Source organism: Ornithorhynchus anatinus, chromosome X3, assembly GCF_004115215.2.
Source record: "Ornithorhynchus anatinus isolate Pmale09 chromosome X3, mOrnAna1.pri.v4, whole genome shotgun sequence".
NCBI lineage: Eukaryota > Metazoa > Chordata > Mammalia > Monotremata > Ornithorhynchidae > Ornithorhynchus > Ornithorhynchus anatinus.
The window spans coordinates 33,578,397-33,597,993 of NC_041751.1; the positions used below are offsets into that span (position 1 = coordinate 33,578,397).

The following is a 19,597-nucleotide window of genomic DNA, read 5'->3' on the forward strand; positions in this document are numbered from 1 at the left end:
TTCTACTTCCCTGTCGGACCTGAGAACCCTAACTTTCCCAAGCCCTTAGTACAGTGTTCTGCACAGAGCAAGCACTCAATACAAACTATTGATTGATCGACTGATTCGGTCGCTGACAGGTCCTTCGTGGACTAGAAGCAGTGTGGCTTCATGGCAAGAGCCTGAGTACAGTGCTCTGAACACAGTAAGCGCTCGATAAATACGATTGAATGAATGAGTGAGTCACAGGTCGTGGGTTCTAATCCCGTCTCCGCCACTTGTCAGCTGTGTGACTTTGGGCAAGTCACAACTTCTCTGTGCCTCAGTGACCTCATCTGTAAAATGGGGATTAACTGTGAGCCTCACGTGGGACAACCTGATGACCCTGTATCTCCCCCAGCGCTTAGAACAGTGCTGTGCACATAGTAAGCACTTAACAAATACCAACATTATTATTCTAATCCCGTCTCCGCCACTTGTCAGCTGTGTGACTTTGGGCAAGTCACAACTTCTCTGGGCCTCAGTGACCTCATCTGGAAAATGGGGATTAAGACTGTGAGCCCCCCGTGGGACAACCCGATGACCTTGTTCCTATTCCAGCACTTAGAACAGTGCTTGGCGTATAGTAAGCGCTTAACAAATACCATCATCATTATTATTATTACAAGAAAGGAGGGCGTTCTAGGCCAGAGGCAGGATGTGGGCAAGAGGTCAGCAGCGAGCTAGACAAGATGGAGGTACAGAGAGAAGGTTAGCATTAGAGAAGTTAAGCGTGAGGGCTGTGATGTAGTAGGAGAGTAGTAAGGTGAGAATAGCGTTGGCAACCCCCAACCCCTATTCCGACTATCCCCACCTCTGCTCGCAGCACCAAAGTATGAATGACACCCTATAAACTTAACTACTCTTATTTATTCATTCATTCAATAGTATTTATTGAGCGCTTACTATGTGCAGAGCACTGTACTAAGTGCTTGGAATTTGAGGTGGATACAGGAAGGGGGAAGGGAGGATCCTGGGAAGGGCACGTGGAAAGAGCACACGGATCTCCAAATGCAAATAGGACAGAGAGATTTATTTATACACCAAGCAGTATGCACTATACAACCTGTGAGGGAAAAGCCCACTACTACATCTTAGAGTAGCTCACACTCTAGTGGGGAAGGACAGTAAACACTAACTGTACACAAAGCTTGTGTAGCTTTGTTAAAAATAATGACCAAAGACAGCACTTGCACATCAACAAGCTCTGTTTAGTCTCATGACAGGCTTTTATTGTTTTGCTGCAAATAAGCAAGCCGGAGTAAGTTGGGACATGTCCGCTCCAAAATGTCCTTGCTTCCCTCTGTATAGCTCCTGTCTGCATCACATAATTCCTTGCCAGGTAAGGATCCGGTGTCACCAGCCGTCCAAGTCAGCATTGTGGAGTCCAGGGTGAGGTAGTCCCGTCCATCGAGGCCAAACCGCCAGTACCCATCTCCGGCCGCATACTAATGTTGGTATTTTGTTAAGTGCTTACTATGCGCCCAACACTGTTCTACGTGCTGGGGGAGATACAGGGTAATCAGATTGTCCCACGTGAGGCTCACAGTTAATCCCCATTTTACAGATGAGGGAACTGAGGCACAGAGAAGTAAAGTGACTGGCCCACAGTCACACAGCTGACAAGTGGCAGAGCCGGGAGTCAAACCCATGACCTATGACTCCGAAGCCCAGGTTCTTTCCACTGAGCCACGCTAAGCGCTTGGGAGAGTACAATATAACAATAAACAGATAGATTCCATGACCACAACTAGGTTACAGTCTAGAGCACAGAGCCTGGGTGTCAGAAGGAGCTGGGGGTCGGAAGGACCTAGGTTCTAATCCTGGCTCCACCACCTGCCTGCTGAGCCACCTTGGGCAAGTCACTTCACTTTTCTGGGCCTCAGTTCCCTCATCTGTAAAATAGGGATTAAGACTGTGAGCCCCGTATGGGCCATGGATTGGATCCAACTTGATTAGCTGGTATCTATCCCAGAGTTTAGTTCAGTGCCTGGCACAAAGTAAGCGCTTAATAAACAAACCTCATCTTTCCATGCTCCCCATGCTGCACTCTGTGGGTAACAGAAATAGGCCTCCAAGTCTGTGGCTCTTTTTGCCATCCCAGATTCCATTCCTTCCTCCCCAACTCCCATCTTCTCAACCCCTAGTCCTGGACTTGCCCCATATCTCCTCTGCCCCCCTACTTCACCCCAAAGCCGACCTGGCAGAGGCAGCAAGACCCCATGAAGCCCCACCACCCCCAGATCGGGACCCCTCTAGCTAAATCCCCTCCCACCCCCTCCTCCAGTCCAGAGGGCTCTGGGAACTTGTCCCCATACTCACTGTCTTAGGATGCCCGGAGGGAGGATGCCCTCAGAAATAGGAGCAGCAGTGGGGAGACTGGGGTGTTCATTTTTGAGGCTCTCGGGTCACTTTTGGAGTAGATTCTGCACACCACTCTCTCCAGGGACTCAGGGAGATTGGGCAGACTGCTTATCTTCCCAGAGACTTTATAGATGTTCGAGTTGCCTGACTGGCTGACCGTCCAAGCGAGGACCTAGAATAGACTGCGTCACCAGTCTCCAGGCAGAACGAGCACAAGCAAATTGTGGAAGGCCCAAAGCCGGTGAGGTAGGCATAACAGAGATGGGAATTCCCAGCCTTGGTTCCCTCCAACTCCAAGCCCAGGGATGCCTCGCCCACAGGAAGGAAAATCTGGGGCTTCCCCACTCACCATGGGTCTGAGTCAAGGAGAAAATGGGGGAATGATCTCTTTGGCGGGAGAGGGTCACCTTCTTGGCCCGAGTCTAGTCCCTTGTGTGTCTCCCTCCCCCAAGCCCACATTAATTAAGCAATTCATCAGTAGTAATTATTGAGCACTTTCTCTGTGCAGAGCACTTGAGAGAGTTCAGTGGAGTTAGTAGTTTACCAGCTCTGTCCTTGAGGCATTTACAATCTAATAGTATTAATTGAGTGCCTACTTTGGATGCAGCCTGTACTAACTGCTTGTGAGCGTTCAACAGAGTGACTAGACGTTCATTCAGTAGTATTTATTGAGCTCCTGCCGTGTGCAGAGCACTGTAATAGGCACTTGGGAGAGTGCAATATAACAATAAAATAGACTGTAAGCTGGTTGTGGACAGGGACTGTGTTTGTTGATTGTTGTATTGTACTCTCCCAAGGGCTTAGTATAGTGCTCTGCACACATTAAGAGCAATAAATACTATTGATCGAATGAAGTATGGACTGGAAGTGGAGAGGCTGGAGGAAGGATATATTTCCATTGCCCTATTTATTTTGTTAATGAATTGTACATCGCCTTGCTTCTATTTAGTTGCCATTGTTTTTACGAGATGTTCTTCCCCTTGACTCTATTTATTGCCATTGTTCTTGTCTGTCCATCTCCCCCAATTAGACTGTAAGCCCGTCAAACGGCAGGGACTGTCTCTATCTGTTGCCGACTTGTTCATCCCAAGCACTTAGTACAGTGCTCTGCACATAGTAAGCGCTCAATAAATACTATTGAATGAATGAATGAAAAAGTGAAGAGGCTGATACAGTAGTTAAACTGGGATATGCCAAGCAATAGACCAGGGTGGCGGGCCGATTGGTTGGAGAAAGGATGGATTCGGACCATGTTTTAGAGGGATTTAGTGACAGACTAAGTGTCAAAGATGACACAGTATGTGCTCAATAAATAATGACTGAGGTAGACTTTTGAGTCAGCCTCATAGAGATAGTAGATAAAAATATATAACTCGATGAGTTTCTCACCCACTTGCTAAAGTGTGAACTTGGGAGAAGATCCCAAACTAGGCCCCGCTTTTCCTCTGCTCTTTCTCCCTTCCCCATTGCCCCAATTCCCTCCCTTTGCTCTACCGCCCTCCCTGCCCCACAGCACTTGTGTATATATGTACATATGTATTATTCTATTTATTTTAGTAATAATGTGTATATATCTAGAATTCTGTTTATTTATATTGATGCTATTGATACCTGTTTACTTGTTTTGTTTTCTGTCTCCCCGCTTCTAGACTATGAGCCCGTTGTTGGGTAGAGATTCTATTTGTTGCTGAATTGTACTCTTAGTACTGTGCTCTGCACACAGTAAGGGCTCGATAAATATGATTGAACTGAATGTATGAATGAATGAATGAATCCATGGAACAACTTCCCTCCCCACCCTTCCAACTCCGATATCCTTACCATCTTTACAGTGTCTGGAATCTAGCCTACTGAGTGACCTCGTGAGGGGCTCATCAATCATTGGTATTTAGTGAGGGCCTACTGTTTGCAGAGCAGTGTACTAAGCACTTAGGAAAGTCCAAAATAGTAGAGTTGGTAGATACACTCCTTGCCCATAATGAGCTCAGAGACCTGACAGTTAGTTGTGCCCTGGATGGTACACTGCGCCACGTGGGTACTCTATAAATATTACTCCTATGATTATCACTAATAATAACTGTGCTATTTAAGTGCTTACTGCGTGCCAGGCACTCTACTAAGCATTGGGGTGGATACAAGCAAATTGGGTTGGACAGAGTGCTTGTCCCATGTGGGGCTCACAGTCTAGATCCCCATTTTCCAGATGAGGGAACTGAGGCCCAGAGAAGTGAATTGACTTGCCTAAGATCACACAGCAGACAAGTGGCAGAGACAAGATTAGAATGCATGACCTTGTGACTCCCAGGCGTTTTCTCTAACCACTGTCATACTATTTCTATTACTATTATCACTAATGTTAGTTCACTGTGGGCAGGAAATTTGTCTGTTTTGCTATATCGTACTCCCCCAAGCACTTAGCACAGTGCTCTGCACACGGTAAATGCTCAATAAATACGATTGAATACTACAATTACTATTGCTACTATTACACACATGCTGAAGATAGGAGCAAAATCAATCAGTCGATCAATGGTTTTTATTGATAACCTACCATGTGCACAGCACTGTTCTAAATGCTTGGGAGAGTACAATACAACAGAATTAGCAGGTATGTACCCTACCCATAATGAGTTCACAATCTAGCCGGGGCCAGAAAAATACATTTAGGGTGTAAATGTAGGTGGGTTAGTCTTAGGTTGGATGAGTCTGAAAGTGACTGAGATTTGGGAGATAATTGGGGAAGACTCTCTGAAGGAAGTGGGACTTTGGAATGATTTAAGAGATGGGGAGGGCAGAAGTCTGATGGATACTAGCTCTCCCACCTCATTCCCCCCTCAAAACCAAATCACCATGTCCTCTTGGGTTTTAACCCACAAGTCTCGACAGGATTCTGGGAGTCAGTTGGCAGAAGTGGTTGGAGAGGAGGAAGTACAGGGGCTGGTTAACCATAAGGAGAAGTGGCTGTGGAGGGGGAGGTTGTCCGATACGTGTGTCCGGGATAGAATGAGAGAGCTTGGTAATGGAGACATAGACTCCCTGAGACGTCTTTATCATTTTCCCACTCGAGTTTCTGCTGTCCACTGGGGCTTGGCCTGGGTTTCAAGCGATTGGACAAGGAAGGATGGGAAAAAGGGAGAAAAGGGAGGTACAGAGTAATGGTGGATGTTGGGAAGGATTTAATCCTGCACTTAATGGGTGCATAGCACTCTCCTGAGAGCTCGGGAGAGTCCATTATAAGAGAGTTGGTAGACACGTTCCCTGCCCACAGTGAACTTATAGTCGACATGGACAAACAGACATTAATATCGACAAATAAATAATAGCCGACCTGCACATAAGTGTGGTGGGGCTGAGGTGAATAAAGGGAAAAAATAAAAATAAAATAAAATAGAGAGGGAGTGGGAGAAGAGGAAATGAGGGCTTTGTCGGGGAAGTCCACTTGGAGGAGACGTGCTTTCGACAAGGCTTTGAGGGTAGGGAGACTGACGGTCCATCAGTTACGAAGAGGGAGGGCTGGGTTGAGTCCCCTCGAGGAGGGGTCCTGAGGTGTTAACAGGTTCCAGGCATGGAGTTTTCTGGAAACATTGCTCTTCGCCCCTTTTTATGTCCAGGGCCTGGTGGGTCACCAAATGTCCATGCACCTTCATGCAACAAGTATTCCCAGACGGATCCCGTGTGGGCGGCTCCCTCAGTCGGTGGAGGGAAATGGATAGTTAAGGAGGACCAGGAGCCGCGGTGACCCCTCCACTCAGCTCCTGACTCCCTTCCTATCCCCTCACTCACTTGCAGCCGGGATGTAGTAGCTTTGCTGCTCACCTGGAGAGAAAAGAAATCAATCAGAGGGTGGAAATGGCTGGGGGGGGGTCCCTGATCTGCCGGTCCTTGGTTCTATTTCAAGTCACGCTCATCCCGGTCTCCCCAGAACCCCTGGTTCTGGTGGGAAGCTCCCTCTTTTCCCCTTGCACCCTCCCTGCCGACCCTGATGGCTCCACGAACCTCATGGAGCAGAAACTGAGGCCATCCCTGGGCTGGGGAAGGTCTGGGTCCAGAGAAAGGTTAAGCCCCCTCTGGGACCATATTGAAGTCACCTCTCCTTCAAGAAGCCTTCCCTGACTACATCCTCATTTTCTCCTTCTCCCACCCCCTTCTAATAATAATTAATAATTGTGGTATTTGCTAAGCGCTTTCTGTGCATCAGACACTGTACTAAGCACTGCAGGGAATACAAACAAATTGGGTTGGACACAGTCCCTGTCTCACAAGGGGCTCACAGTCTTAATCCCCAGAATACAGATGAAATAACTGAGGCCCAGAGAAGTGAAGTAACTTCCCTAAGGTCACCCAGCAGACAAGTGGCAGAGTCGGGATTAGAACCCATGATGTTTAGACTCCCAGGCCCATGTTCTATCCACTGGGCCATGCTGCTTCTATTAGAGGGTCACCCTTACCCTTGGATTTTCAGCCTTTACTCACCCCTCCCTCAGCCCCTATGTCCATATCCTTAATTCATTTATTTATATTAATGTCTATCTCCTCCTCTAGACTGTAAATTTGATATGGGCAGGGAGCATGTCTGATAATTCTCTTGTATTGCACTCTCCCAAGCACTTAGTACAGTGCTCTGCACATAGTAAGTGCTAAAGATGATTGATTGCTTGGCAATGATTGGGGGCAGAGATGGTGGTAGGGGAGGGAGAAAAAGGACCCAAGGCAGATGCGTATACCTTCTAACAGCTGGGCTTCTGGCCTATTTTTTTCTTTTCTATAGTATTGGTTAAGCACTTATTATGTGCCAGGCACTGTTCTAAGTGCTGAGGTAGATACAAACTAAGCGGGTGGTACACAGTCCCTTTCCCACTTGGGACTTAAAGTCTTTATTCCCATTTTACAGATGAGGTCACTGAGGCACAGAGAAATTAAGTGACTTGCCCAGCAGACAAGTGGCAGGACTAGAACCAAGGTTCTTCTGACTCCCAGGCAGCAAGATAGGCATGCTCTTTCCATTGCCACATCATTCCCCGTCCCTCGTTCCGGGGGTTTCTTGGGGAGGGGAATGGTGTCCGTTCCCACCTGGTCTCCTCTTCCTCAAGATGACGACTCCAGCCAGTACTGCGGTGACGATGAGGACGGTGGCCAAAGCCCCCATGATGACTGCTTTGCGTGGGGACAGATCTGAAACTGGACAAGGAGGAAGAGGTTCACCCCAAGAATTAGGCCAGGATCCCACTACACCACTCTACAGTGGAGCCCCCAAATTCGAGACCCTTTCCCTCAAAAGAGAGTCAGGTTCCTGACCTCACTCCCTTCCCCCAAACTCTGAAGCCTCCCCATAGGTCCCTGCTGCCCTTTACCAGCCCCCCAGACCCCGTCCCTTACCCCAGCCCACGGCAAGGGGGTTGGCCAGGCCATCGTGGTCCACGACACAGACGTATCTCTGCTCCTGTCCATGGGACACCCCCACCACCGCCGTCCATTTCTGGAATGTTCCGTCCCCACCGGGCCGCGTCTCCACGTGCTCCGTGTCCCGGGTCAGGTCCTCCCCATCCCGCTGCCATCTCATCCTGATGTCCGCCGGGTAGAAGCCGAGGGCCTGGCACCTCAGCGTGACGTTGTCCTCGTCCTGGCTGGGGTGACGGGTCACCCGCACCGAGGGGGGCTCTGTGGGGGAGACCGGGGTCAAGACAGGCACTCTGCCCCCCAGATGGACCTCCCCCTTGGGGTGGGATTCGGGGGACAGACTGCCACGCTGGAAACCCACGGGAGGAACAGGGGCTTTGGCAGGTGACCGGTCTGGTACCTGTCCGGTTGAGACTGTCCCCTCCCAGTTTCAGGTATTCACTGATCCAGTAGACACATTGCCCTTGCAGGTAGGCCTTCTCCAGCTCCAGCTTTTTCTTGTTGGCCTCCCACTTCCGCTTGGTATACTGGGCCTCGGGATTGGCCGCCGTCCACGTCAGCGTGTCGAGGTCCAGGGTGATGTAGTCCTGCCCATCATAGCCGTACCTGTCGTACGCCTTCCCAGTGGAGCCATCTGTCCGCAGCTCGCAGCCATACATCTCCTGGTAGGAATGATACCCTGGCAGCCCCCCAACACCAGCCCCAAATTACAACAGGTATTTGGCCAGGGGGGGCGGGACCAGGGTTAGGGGAGTGAGGCAACTCTCTTTGTCCCCCCTCCACTTTAGACTGACTGAGCCGCTAGCTCAGGGTGGATGGGTTATCACTTCACTTCTCTGGGCCTCAGTTTCCTCATCTGGAAAACGAGGATTAAGACTCTGAACCCTGTGTGGGACAGGGACTGTGCCCAGACCGTTTACCTTGTATCTACCCCAGTGCCTAGCACATAGTAAGCACTTAAATACCAAAATTATTATTATTATTATTGTTCCTGTTGCAAAAGCACAACTGCTCTGGATACACAGTCTGGCCCAAACCCCTCTGATAATAATAACAATAACAGTAATAACAATAATAATAATACTATATGGCCATGTTAAGTGTTTACCATGTGCCAAACAATGAATAAGCTCTAGGGAAGATGGAATATAAGCAGATGAGGTACAATCCCTGTATCATATTGGGCTCACAATCTAAGTACAGACAGAAGAGATATTTAGGCCCTATTTTACAGATGAGGAAACTGAGGCACCATGAAGCGACTTACCCCAGATCATCCAGCAGGTAAGAGGCGGAGCTGGGATTAGAACTCAGGTCCTTTGATTCCCAGGCCCATGCCCTTCCCAGCAGGCTACACGATTTCTCTGTTCAGACTGTAAACTTATTATGGGCAGAGAGTATGTCTGTTTATGTTCATATTGTATTCTCCCAAGCACTTAGTACAGTGTTTTGAATGCAGTAAGCGCTCATTAAATATGATTGAATGAATGAATTAATGGGCAGGAAACGTGTAGGTTAATTCTGCTGTATTATGCTCTTCCAAGCGCTTAGTACAGTGTCCTGTGCTTAGTACAGTGTCTGGCCCATAGTAAGCACTTAACAAATACCATTCTTCTTATTATTTATTATTGTGCTCTGCACAGAGTAGAGAAGCAGCAGGGCTGAGTGGATAGAGCATGGGCCTGGGTTTCAGAAGGTCATGGGTTCTAATCCCAACTCCACCACTTGTCTGCTGTGTGACCTCGGGCAAGTCACTTCACCTCTCTGGGCCTCAGTTACCTCTTCTGGAAAATGGGGATTAAGACTCTGAGCCTCACGTGGGACAACCTGATTACCTTGCATCCACCCCAGCGCTTAGAAGAGTGGAAGGCTCTTAACAAATACCATCGTTATTATTATCATTAGTAGATGGTCCCCTCGGGCTCCCCACACCCCTGTCCACACTCACCACCCTCGGACTGGTTGTAGTAGCTCAGAGCGACCTGCAGGTTCTGGAGGAAAATCTGCTGGGTGCCCCGCAATTCCTGGTTCTGCTGCTCCCAGTAGTCCGGCCCCTGGCCCCCCTGGATCCAGGTGGTCAGACCTTCCACCTTCTGTCTGTTGCTGTCAAACCTCACGAACTGCTGATCATCCAAGTAGCCAACGGCCGTGAATGCGGGGACCCCAGGGCCCGGCCGGGACACCGCGGTGTAGAAATAGCGCAGAAAGTGGGACCCTGAGACACAGAGGGGTGCATTCACTCATTCATCCACTCAAGGAATGAATAATGAGTGAATGAATGAGTGCATACAGTGGGAGCTCAGTAAATACCATCCTCTAGACCGTAAGCTTGCTATAGGCAGGAACCTTATCTGCTAACTCTGTTGTATTGTCCTCTCCCAAGCGCTTAGCAAAGGGCAAAGCATTGTACCTAGTAAAGAAAGGGATTTTTACCAGCATAATAATAATGATGACCTTCAGCGCTTATTCTGTGCCAAGCACTGTTCTAAGCGCTGGGGTAGATACAAGGTCATCAGGTTGTCCCACGAGGGGCTCTCAGTCTTAATCCCCATTTTACAGATGAGGTCGCTGAGGCACAGAGAAGTGAAGTGACATGCCCAAAGTCACAGTTGACAGGTGGTGGAGCCGGGATTAGAACCCACGACTTCTGACTCCCAAGCCCGTGCTCTTTCCACTGAGCCAACGTATAATAGATCGGATACATTTGAAGTGAAATTTCTTTTGGATGCCACTGCAGGGAATATTGTTATACTGTACTCTCCCAAACTCTTAGTACAGTGCTCTGCACACAGTAAGTGCTCAATAAATACAATTGAATGAATAATAAATGCTCAATAAATAGCATTGACTGATTTATTAATTTAAATAAATAAATAAATAAATAAATAAATAAATAAATAAGCAAGCACTCATTCGTTCATTCGTATTTATTGAGTGCTTACTGTTTGCAGAGCACTGTACTAAGCGCTTGGGAGAGTGCAATTCACTCAGGGGTGATTGATGAATGAATGACTGATCTACAGGACTCATTTATAATAATGATAATGATATTTGTTAAGCGCTTACTATGTGCCAAGCACTGATCTAAGCGTTGGAATCCCCCCGCCCCCAGCCTCAGCCGCCCCCAACCCCTTTTCCTGGACCAACTTTACCCCTCCCACCCGCCCATCCCTCCTGGCACCTGTATCGACCCCTCCCACAGCTCACCACTTAGGACCCTCCCCCTCCTGAGCTGGGATCCTGCACCAGGAGCCCCCCACCCCCTTTTCCTGGCTGGGTTCCACCCGCCCCGACAATGAGGGTCCCCCACTCACTCGCCCAGGTCGCCGGGAGGCGACCAGATCCCAAGAATAAGAACAGAAAGAGCAGGAGCCTGGGAAGGGCCGGGGTCTCCATAGCCTCGACCCCCCAGGGCGCAGAGTTTGCACAACACGCTCTACTTAACGGTCTATTTCACTTTCTATTTCTATTTTGCGCCCTTTTTTCTGATTGGCTGAATCTTGGACGGTTCATCCAATAAGAAAGCGACGAGGTCGCCCCAGTTGATTCACAGATCATTTTAAATGAAGTGAAACTACAGACACGCAGATTTTGGTTTTAATCCATTCATTCAGTCGTATTTATTGAGCGTTTACTGTGTGTCTTCTAATGGTATTTGTTCATTCATTCATACCATCGTATTTAGTGAGCGACTACGGTGTGCAGAACACTGCACTAAGCGCTTAGAAAGTACAATTCAGCAATAAAGAGAGGCGATCCCTGCCCACACCGGGTTTACGGTCCTGAAGGTGGGGAGACAGACCTCAAAACAAGTAAACAGGCATCAGTAGAAACAAATAGAATTATAGATATATGCACATCAAAATAAGTAAACAGGCATTCATATAAATAAATAGAATTACAGATATACACATATATACAGAAGTGCTGTGGGGCTGGGGGGTGGGGGGAGAGCAAAGGGAGCAAGTCAGGTGATGTGGAAAGGAGTGGGAGATGAGGAAAAGTGGAGTTTAATAATGTTGTTATTTGTATTTGGTATTTGTTAAGCGCTTACTATGTGCCGAGCACTGTTCTAAGCGCTGGGGTAGACACAGGGGAATTAGGTTGTCCCACGTGGGGCTCACAGTCTTAATCCCCATTTTACAGATGAGGGAACTGAGGCACAGAGAAGTTAAGTGACTTGCCCACAGTCACACAGCCGACAAGTGGCAGAGCCGGGATTCGAACTCATGAGCCCTGACTCCAAAGCCCATGCTCTTTCCACTGAGCCACGCTGCTTCTCCCAGTTTAGTCTGGGAAGGCCTCTTGGAGGAGATGGGCTTTCAGTAAGGCTTTGAAGGGGGGGAGAGTAGTTGTCTGTTGGATTAAAGGAGGGAGGGCGTTCCAGGCCAGAGGCAGGACCTGGGTCAGGGGTCAGCAGCGAGACGGGTGAGATGGAAGCCCAGCGAGAAGGTTAGCACTGAAGGAGCACAGTGTGCGGACTGGGTTGTAGAAGCGAAGTGAAGTGAGGTAGGAGGGGACATAGTGGTGGAGGGCTTTAAAATCAACGATGAGGAGTTTTTGTTTGATGTGGAGGTGGATGGGCAACCACTGGCATTGTTGAGGAACAGGGTGATATGTCCTGAAGGTTTTTGTAGAAAAATGATCCTGGGCAGCAGAATGAAGAATGGACTGGAGTGGGAGAGACAGGAGGCTGGGAGGTCAGCAAGGAGGATGATGCAGTAGTCCAGGCGGAACAGAGTGAGTGATTCTATTAACGGAATAGCAGTTTGGATGGAGAGGAAAGGGTGGATTTTAGCGATGTTGCGACGGTGTGGCCGACGGGATTTAGCGATGGACTGAATATGTGGGTTAATGAGAGAGAGGAGTCAAGGATAATGCCAAGGTTCTGGCCTTGTGAGACAAGGAGGACGGTGATGCCGTCTACAGTGATGGGAAAGTCAGGCAGAGGACAGGATTTGGGTGGGAAGATAAGGAGCTCTGTTTTGGATGTGCTAAATTTTAGGTGACCAGAGAGATCCAAGTAGAGATGTGTTGAAGGCAAAATGAGATGAGAGAATGGAGAGAGGGAGAGAGATCGGGGCTGGAGATGTAGATTTGGGTGTCATCTGCACAGAAGTGGTGGTTGAAGCCATGGGAGCGAATGAGTTCTCCAAGATAGTGGGTGTAGATGAAGAGTAGAAGGGGGCCCAGAACTGAACCTTGAGGGACCCTCACGGTTAGGGGGTGGGAGGCAGAGAAGGAGCCCGCAAAGGAAACTGAGAATGAAAGGCCAGAGAGATAAGAGGAGAACCAGGAGAGGACAGAGTCAGTGAAGCCAAGGTTGGGTAAGGTTTCCACAGAGTCAAAGGCAGCTGAGATGGCGAGGAGAATTAGGATGGGGGTAGAAACCATTGGATTGGCAAGAAGGAGATCACTGGGGACCTTTGAGAGGGTGGTTTCTGTGGAGTGAAGGGGCAAAAGCCAGATTGGAGGGGGTCAAGAAGAGAACTGGAGGAGAGGATTTGAAGCGGTGAGTGTAGCAACTCGCTCAAGGAGTTTGGAGAGGAATGGTAGGAGGGAGATGAGGCGATAGTTGGAGGGAGCATGGGGTCAAGGGAGGGCTTTTTTTTAGGATGGGGAGACATGGACATGTTTGAAAGCAGTGGGGAAGAAGCCATTGGAGAGTGAGTGGTTGAAGGTGGCTGTTAGGGAGGCAAGAAGGAAGGGGGCAAGAGTTTTCATAAGGTGTGAAGGAATGGGATCTGATGTGCAGATGGAAGGGATGGCATTTGAAAGAAGGCAGGAGATCTCCTCTGGGAAAGATGGGAGAGTTGAAGAGGGGGCCGGGATGGGGAGAGACTGAGGAAGGGCAAAGGCGATTTTAGGGACCTCATACCTGCTGGTATTAATTTTCTTAATAAAGTAGGTGAACAGGCCACTGGGGGCAAGGGATGGGAGAGGCCGGGGAGCAGGGGGCCCGAGAAGGGAGTTAAATGTCTGGAACAACTGGCGAGGGCGTTGGGCATGGGTGTCAGTAAGGGTGGAAAAATAGTTTTGCTGGGAAAAGGAGAGTTAAAGCATGCAACGATAAACTTGAAGTGGACAAATTTGACTTGATAAGCCAACTTTATTTGTTAACTGCTTATAATGTGCGAGGCACCGTACTAAATGCTGGGGTAGATACAAGGTAATCAGGTTGGGCATAGTTCGTTCAGTCAGTGGGTCAGTCAACAGTATTTATTGAGCGAACACTTTCTGTAATTTATTTAATTTCTATTAATGTCTGTCTCCCCCTCTAGACTGTAAGCTCATTGTGGGCAGAGAATGTGTCTAGTTTTTGTAGTATTGCACTCTCCCAAGCACTTAGTAGAGTACTCTGCACACAGGAAGTGCTCAATAATACGATTGAATGAACAAATAGTAATTGCTAAACAGCTGCTCCAGAAGCAGCATGGCATAGTTGATGGAGCACGGGCCTGGAAGTCATTAGGTCATGGGCTCCGATCCCAGCTCTCGGCGCTTTGTGATCCTGAGCAAAGGTATTATTTATTACCCTATTTATTTTGTTAATGAGGTGTCTATCTCCATGATTCTATTTATCTTGATGATGTTGTTTTGTTTTGTGCTGTTTTGCTTTGCTGTCTGACTTCCCCGTTTAGACTGTGAGCCCATTTAGACTGTGAGCCCGTTATTGGTCAGGGATGGTCTCTACCTGTTGCCGAAGTGTACATTCCAAGCGCTTCTTACAGTGCTCTGCCCATAGTAAGCGCTCAATAAGTACTATTGAATGAACTTCACTTCTCTGGGCCTCAGTTACCTCATCTGTAAAATGGGGATGGAGACTGTGAACCCCACGTGGGACTGTGACCAGTACACTTTGCTTGCATCCACCCCAGGGGTTACAACAGTGCCTGGAAAATAGTAAGCAGTTAACAAACACTATTATAATTATTATTATTATTATTATTATTATTATTATTATTATTATTATTATTATTATTATCATTTGAAGCTGGCTTGGGGCTGAGGTGTCCGGAAGGCGCAGTGTGGCGATGTGGCCACAAGAGGGCGGCAAACATCCGTAAAACGTTTGATTAAATAATAATAAGGTTGGGGTTTTTAATGGTATTTAGTAAGCATTAACTATTTGCCAGGAACTGAACTAAGCCCTGGGGTACATTCAAGTTAATTAAATTTGGACACACGTCATGTTCCACATGGGGAGGGTCCCAGTCTTAACCCCCATTTTACAGATGAGGGAACTGAGGCACAGAGAAAAAGAATAGTAATAGTAATAATAATAATTATGGTATTTGTTAAGCGCTTACTATGTGCCATTCATTGTACTAAGCGCTGGGGTAGAAACAAACAAAAAGGGTTGGACACAGCCCTTGTCCCATGTGGGGCTCACAGTCTCAATCCCTATTTTACAGATGAGGTCACTGAGGCCCTGACTTGCCCAGTGTGGCACAGCAGACAGGTGGTGAAACCGGGATTAGAACCCATGACTCTCTGACTCCCCGGTTCATGTTCTATCCCCTATGCCATCCTGCTTCTTCTAATGTGACTTGCCCAGGGTCACTCAACAGAACCGAGGCACCCTGACTCTTAGAATGTGCCCCTTCAATTAGGGAGCCACGCTGTTTGTCGGAGATAATATCATAAATGACGTCCGAATAATCTGAGTAGCCCAGACCTCCAGGAACGTGGACGTCAGAAGGACCTGGGTTCTAATCCCCTCTCTGCCATCATCTACTGTGTGACCTCGGGCAAGTCACTTCACTTCTCTGTGCCTCAACTCCCTCATCCGTCAAATGGGGATTATGACTGTGAGCCCAATGTGGGATGTGGACTGTGTCCAACTTGATTATCTTATATGTACCCCAGGGTTTATGACAGTGCCTAGCACATAATAAGCATTTAACCCTAAAGAATAAAATAAAATAAAAGCATTGGCGTGGTTGGTAGAAATTGTTCTGATTTACAGAACCGACATTTCTCTCCCTTGTGGCTTTGAACGTGACACTGCCACAATGCCCCGTCTTTGATTCTGGGTATGTGCTCCGTGGAGCGAGGATACGCTCTCTCTCTCCGGGGAATTTCACCAACAGTTGTTTTCATGAGTTTGAGTCAATAACCGCCACATAGACCCACCCACCCTTTAGGGGAATTTCACAGTAAATCGTGTACTGGCTAGAATGCACACACACAAACGGGTTTTCTTACCTTGTTACTTCCTGTATAACAGGAAATTTGAGTCTGCCTACCTTCCCCATTAGAAAGTACATTCCTCAAGGGCAGTGAGCATCTTTTATTGTTTTTGTTTGTTCCCCCAAGCGCTTTAAATTCACCTCCTCACCCCCTAGTTCTCCATTTTACCACCTCTGAGCCCTGGCTCGCACCATTCTTGGCTCACTCCTAGAACTAGACTAAACCCCCTTTTTCCTCTGCTCCCCCTCCCCTCCCCGTCGCCCTGACTCGCTCCCTCTGCTCTATCCCCCTCCCCTCCCCAGAGCAATCGTGTATGTATGTACATATCTATAATTATAATTCTATTTATTTTTAGTGATGTGTATATATCTGTAATTCTTTTTATTTATAATAATGCTACTCATGCCTGTCTACTTGTTTTGATGTCTGTCTTCCCGCTTCCAGACTGTGAGCCCCTTGTGGGCAGGGATGGTCTCTATTTCTTGCAGAATTGTACTTCCTGAGCGTTTAGTACAGTAAGCGCTCAATAAATGCGATTGAATGAATGAATTAATGAACAAGAAGCAGCATGTCCTAATGGATACAGCCCAGGCCTGGCAGTCACAAGGATCTGGATTCTAATTCCTGCTCTGCCACTTGTGTGCTGTGTGCCTTGGGGCAAGTCACTTCACTTCTCTGTGCCTCAGTTACCTCATCTGCAAAATGGGGGTTAAGATTATGAGCCCAGTGGGACAGGGACTGTGTCCAACCTAATTAACTTGCATCTACTCCAGTGCTTAGTACAGTGCCTGGCACAGAGTAAAGCACTTAACAAATCTCTCAACTGGGGAAGACTCATGTTCTTGTGACTTCTATCCTTGTCCTCTGACCTTTAGGCCTGAAAGAAACCAATCACCTAATCGGTACTTGGAAACAGAGAAAGAAGGGACAGACAAGGCCGGGTCTTGGCTCTTCCAGGTTCGGATTCCTCCACTTTAAACCCTGCCTGTATCTCCTGATCTTCGTTTGCCAAAGATGGTGACATGTGTACCTGTGGACCACCCCCATGGTGCCAACATCCTACAGTTTCCTCCCCCTCCTGGGATGACCAAAATTAGGACTTTCCCCAACTCCTCGGAGACTTTTTCTGTTCCTCTAACTTTTTAACGGTTTTTGTTCAATGTTTACTATGTGCCAGGCACTGTACTAGGCGCTGGGTTAAGTACAAGATAATCAGGTTGGGCACAGTCCCTGTCCCACCTGGGGCTCACAGCCTCAATCCCCATTTCCCAGATGAGGTAACTGAGGTACAGAGACGTGAAGTGCCTTGCCCAAAGTAACACAATAAACAACTGGCAGAGCTGGGATCAGATGACTGGGATCGGGACTTTCCCCAAATCCTCAGGGACTTTTTCTGTTACTTTCACTTTTTAACGGTATTTGTTTAACGCTTACTGTGAGCCAGGCACTTTACCAAGTGCTGAGGTAAATCAGGTTGGAGCCGGTCCTTATCCCACATGAGGCTCACAGTCTTCATCTCCATTTTTCAGAAGAGGTAACTGAAGCGTAGAGAAGTCAAGTGACTTACCCAGGCTCACAGAGCAGACAAGAGGCAGAGTTGGGATGAGAACCAGGTCCTTCTGAAGCGGCATGGCCTAGTGGATAGAGCACGGGCCTGGGAGCCACAAGGACCTGGATTCTAATCCCTCCTTCTCCACTCGTCTTCTGTGTGACTTTGGACAAGTCACTTCAATTCTCTATACCTCAGTTACCTCATCTGGAAAATGGGGATGAAGACTGTGAGCCCCATGTGGTACATGGACTGTGTCCACCCCCATTATCTAGTATCTACCCTAGCGCTTAGAACAGTGCTTGACACACAGTAGGTGCTTAACATATATTATTCCTATTATGAATGCCAGGCCCAAGGTCTATCCACTAGACTGTGCTGCTTCTCTATCTTCTGCTTCATGTGGCTTCTAGCTTTACCTTTGGCTGTCTCTCATTCCCCTCTAAGGATGGCACCTGGAGAGTTTCCAGGACTCTACAAGGCTCAGCTGTGGGAGAGTGAGTTAAGCAGAGGCAAACTCATTCTGTTCCTAGTTTGGGCAGTGGCTAGCGAAGGGAAGGCAGTCTGCTAAAAGTCAAAACTCCCCTATGCTGGACAGCAGTGGCATAGGAGAAAATTGAGGGTGGACCCTTGAGTTTACTGTGTGGAAGAAGGCTATGGTAAATCTGTTCTGTATTTTTCCCAAGAAAACTCTGTGGATCCACTATGAGAACGACTGCAGATGGAGGTGGGCCGCTCTGGGAGAGATGTGTCCACGGCGTGGCTATTCGTCGGAAGCGACTTGATGGCATAAGACAAGTCTCTTTTATTAGTACTTTCCCATCATCTCTTGGTTTCTGGGAAAGAAAGCAGTCACCCAATCCGGCCTTGGAGACAGAGCAGGGAGACAAGGGCTCGGCCAGGCCTCGGCTTTGCTTTTTCCAGGTTCGTATTTCTCCACTTTAACCCTCGCAAGTTAATGATGTGATCATGTGCAGGACTGTGACCGCCAGCTGGCACCAACATCCTATAGTTTCTTCCCCTTCCTGGGATGAGCGGGATTGGGATTTTCCCTAACTTCTTGGGAATTCTGTTTCTTTTTTTTTTTAACGGTATTTGTTCAGCACGTACTAAGTGCCAGACACTGTACTGAGAGCTGGTTGAGACAAAGTTCCACCGTCCATGTCCCATATGGGGCCTCTCAGTCTTCTCTGTGCCTCAATTATCTTACCTGTGAAGTAGGGATTGAGTAGGTGAGCCTCATGTGGGACAGGGACTGTGTCCAACTCAATTAGCTAGTATTTACCCCAGCTCTTAGAACAGTGCTGGTCACAAAGTAGGTGATTAACAAATACTATTATTATTGTTAACGCCAGGCCCCAGCTCTATCCACCGGACTGTGCTGCTTCTCTACCTTCTGCTTCACGTGGCTTCTAGCCCCGTGCTCCTTTAGGCTTGGCTGCCTCTCTTAGTAGCACTTTCCCATAATCTCTCCATTTCTGGGAAAGAAGGCAACCACCCAGTTGGTCCCTGGAAACAGAACAGGGAGTGGAAAGGCCGGGGCGTGGCTTTTCTGGGCTCGGATTCCTCCACTTTAACCCCCACCTGCACGTCTGATCCATGTTTGTTAGTGATGGGAACATATGTGCCAACGTCCTATATTTTCCTCCCTTTCCTGGGATGATCGGGATTGGGATTTTTTCCCAACTGCTCGGGAATTCCTTCTATTCCTTGTTTTTTCAAAAGGTATTTGTTCAGTGCTTACTAAGTGCCAGGCACTGTACTAAGTGCTGCGTTGAGACAAAGATTGACAGTCATGTCACATCTGGGGATTCACAGTTTCAATCCCCATTTTACAGATGAGGTAATAGGCAAAGGAAAATGAAGTGATTTGCCTAAGATCACGCAGCAGACCAGTGGCGGGGAGCCAGGACTAGAACCCAGGTCCCCTGACTCCCAGACACACGTCGTATCCACTAGGCCAGGCTGCTTCGCTTCCACCCCCGGTCTTTCCCAGAATATGGTTGAGGTTCCTCTCTTCGCTCATTCATTGATTCAGTCGTATTTATTGAGTGCTAACTGTGTGAAAAGCACTGT

General features: G+C 48.1%; 1 protein-coding gene and 1 long non-coding RNA gene across 3 annotated transcripts; both read right to left on the reverse strand.

Moving 5' to 3' along the window:
* Positions 1-1,030: 1,030 nt before the first annotated feature.
* Positions 1,031-2,453, reverse strand: LOC114807560. The gene is made up of 2 exons (XR_003755616.1): positions 2,341-2,453; positions 1,031-1,466 (listed from the first exon to the last, which is right to left on the reverse strand). It is a non-coding gene; the product is annotated as an uncharacterized LOC114807560 (long non-coding RNA).
* A 3,368-nt stretch (positions 2,454-5,821) lies between these two features.
* LOC100078585 (MHC class I-2 antigen) lies at positions 5,822-17,603 on the reverse strand. Of its 2 annotated transcripts, none has more exons than XM_029053575.2 (6): positions 11,094-11,235; positions 9,728-9,994; positions 8,180-8,458; positions 7,759-8,040; positions 7,453-7,560; positions 5,822-6,198 (listed from the first exon to the last, which is right to left on the reverse strand). In XM_029053575.2, the coding sequence occupies exons 1-6, from the start codon at positions 11,173-11,175 to the stop codon at positions 6,158-6,160; spliced, it is 1,059 nt and encodes a 352-aa protein (XP_028909408.1). In that variant the 5' UTR covers positions 11,176-11,235; the 3' UTR covers positions 5,822-6,157.
* Positions 17,604-19,597: the final 1,994 nt, after the last annotated feature.

What these genes read in the sequence shown, in the direction of transcription:
- LOC100078585 (XM_029053575.2), bottom strand. Translation starts at nt 11,175, where the DNA reads ATGGAGACCCCGGCCCTTCCCAGGCTCCTGCTCTTTCTGTTCTTATTC. An exon ending in CTACAACCAGTCCGAGGGTG is followed by an intron (nt 8,459 to 9,727) that starts GTGAGTGTGGAC and finishes GGGGGCTGCCAG; the next exon opens with GGTATCATTCCTACCAGGAG. An exon ending in CTTGAGGAAGAGGAGACCAG is followed by an intron (nt 6,199 to 7,452) that starts GTGGGAACGGAC and finishes TTTTCTCTCCAG; the next exon opens with GTGAGCAGCAAAGCTACTAC.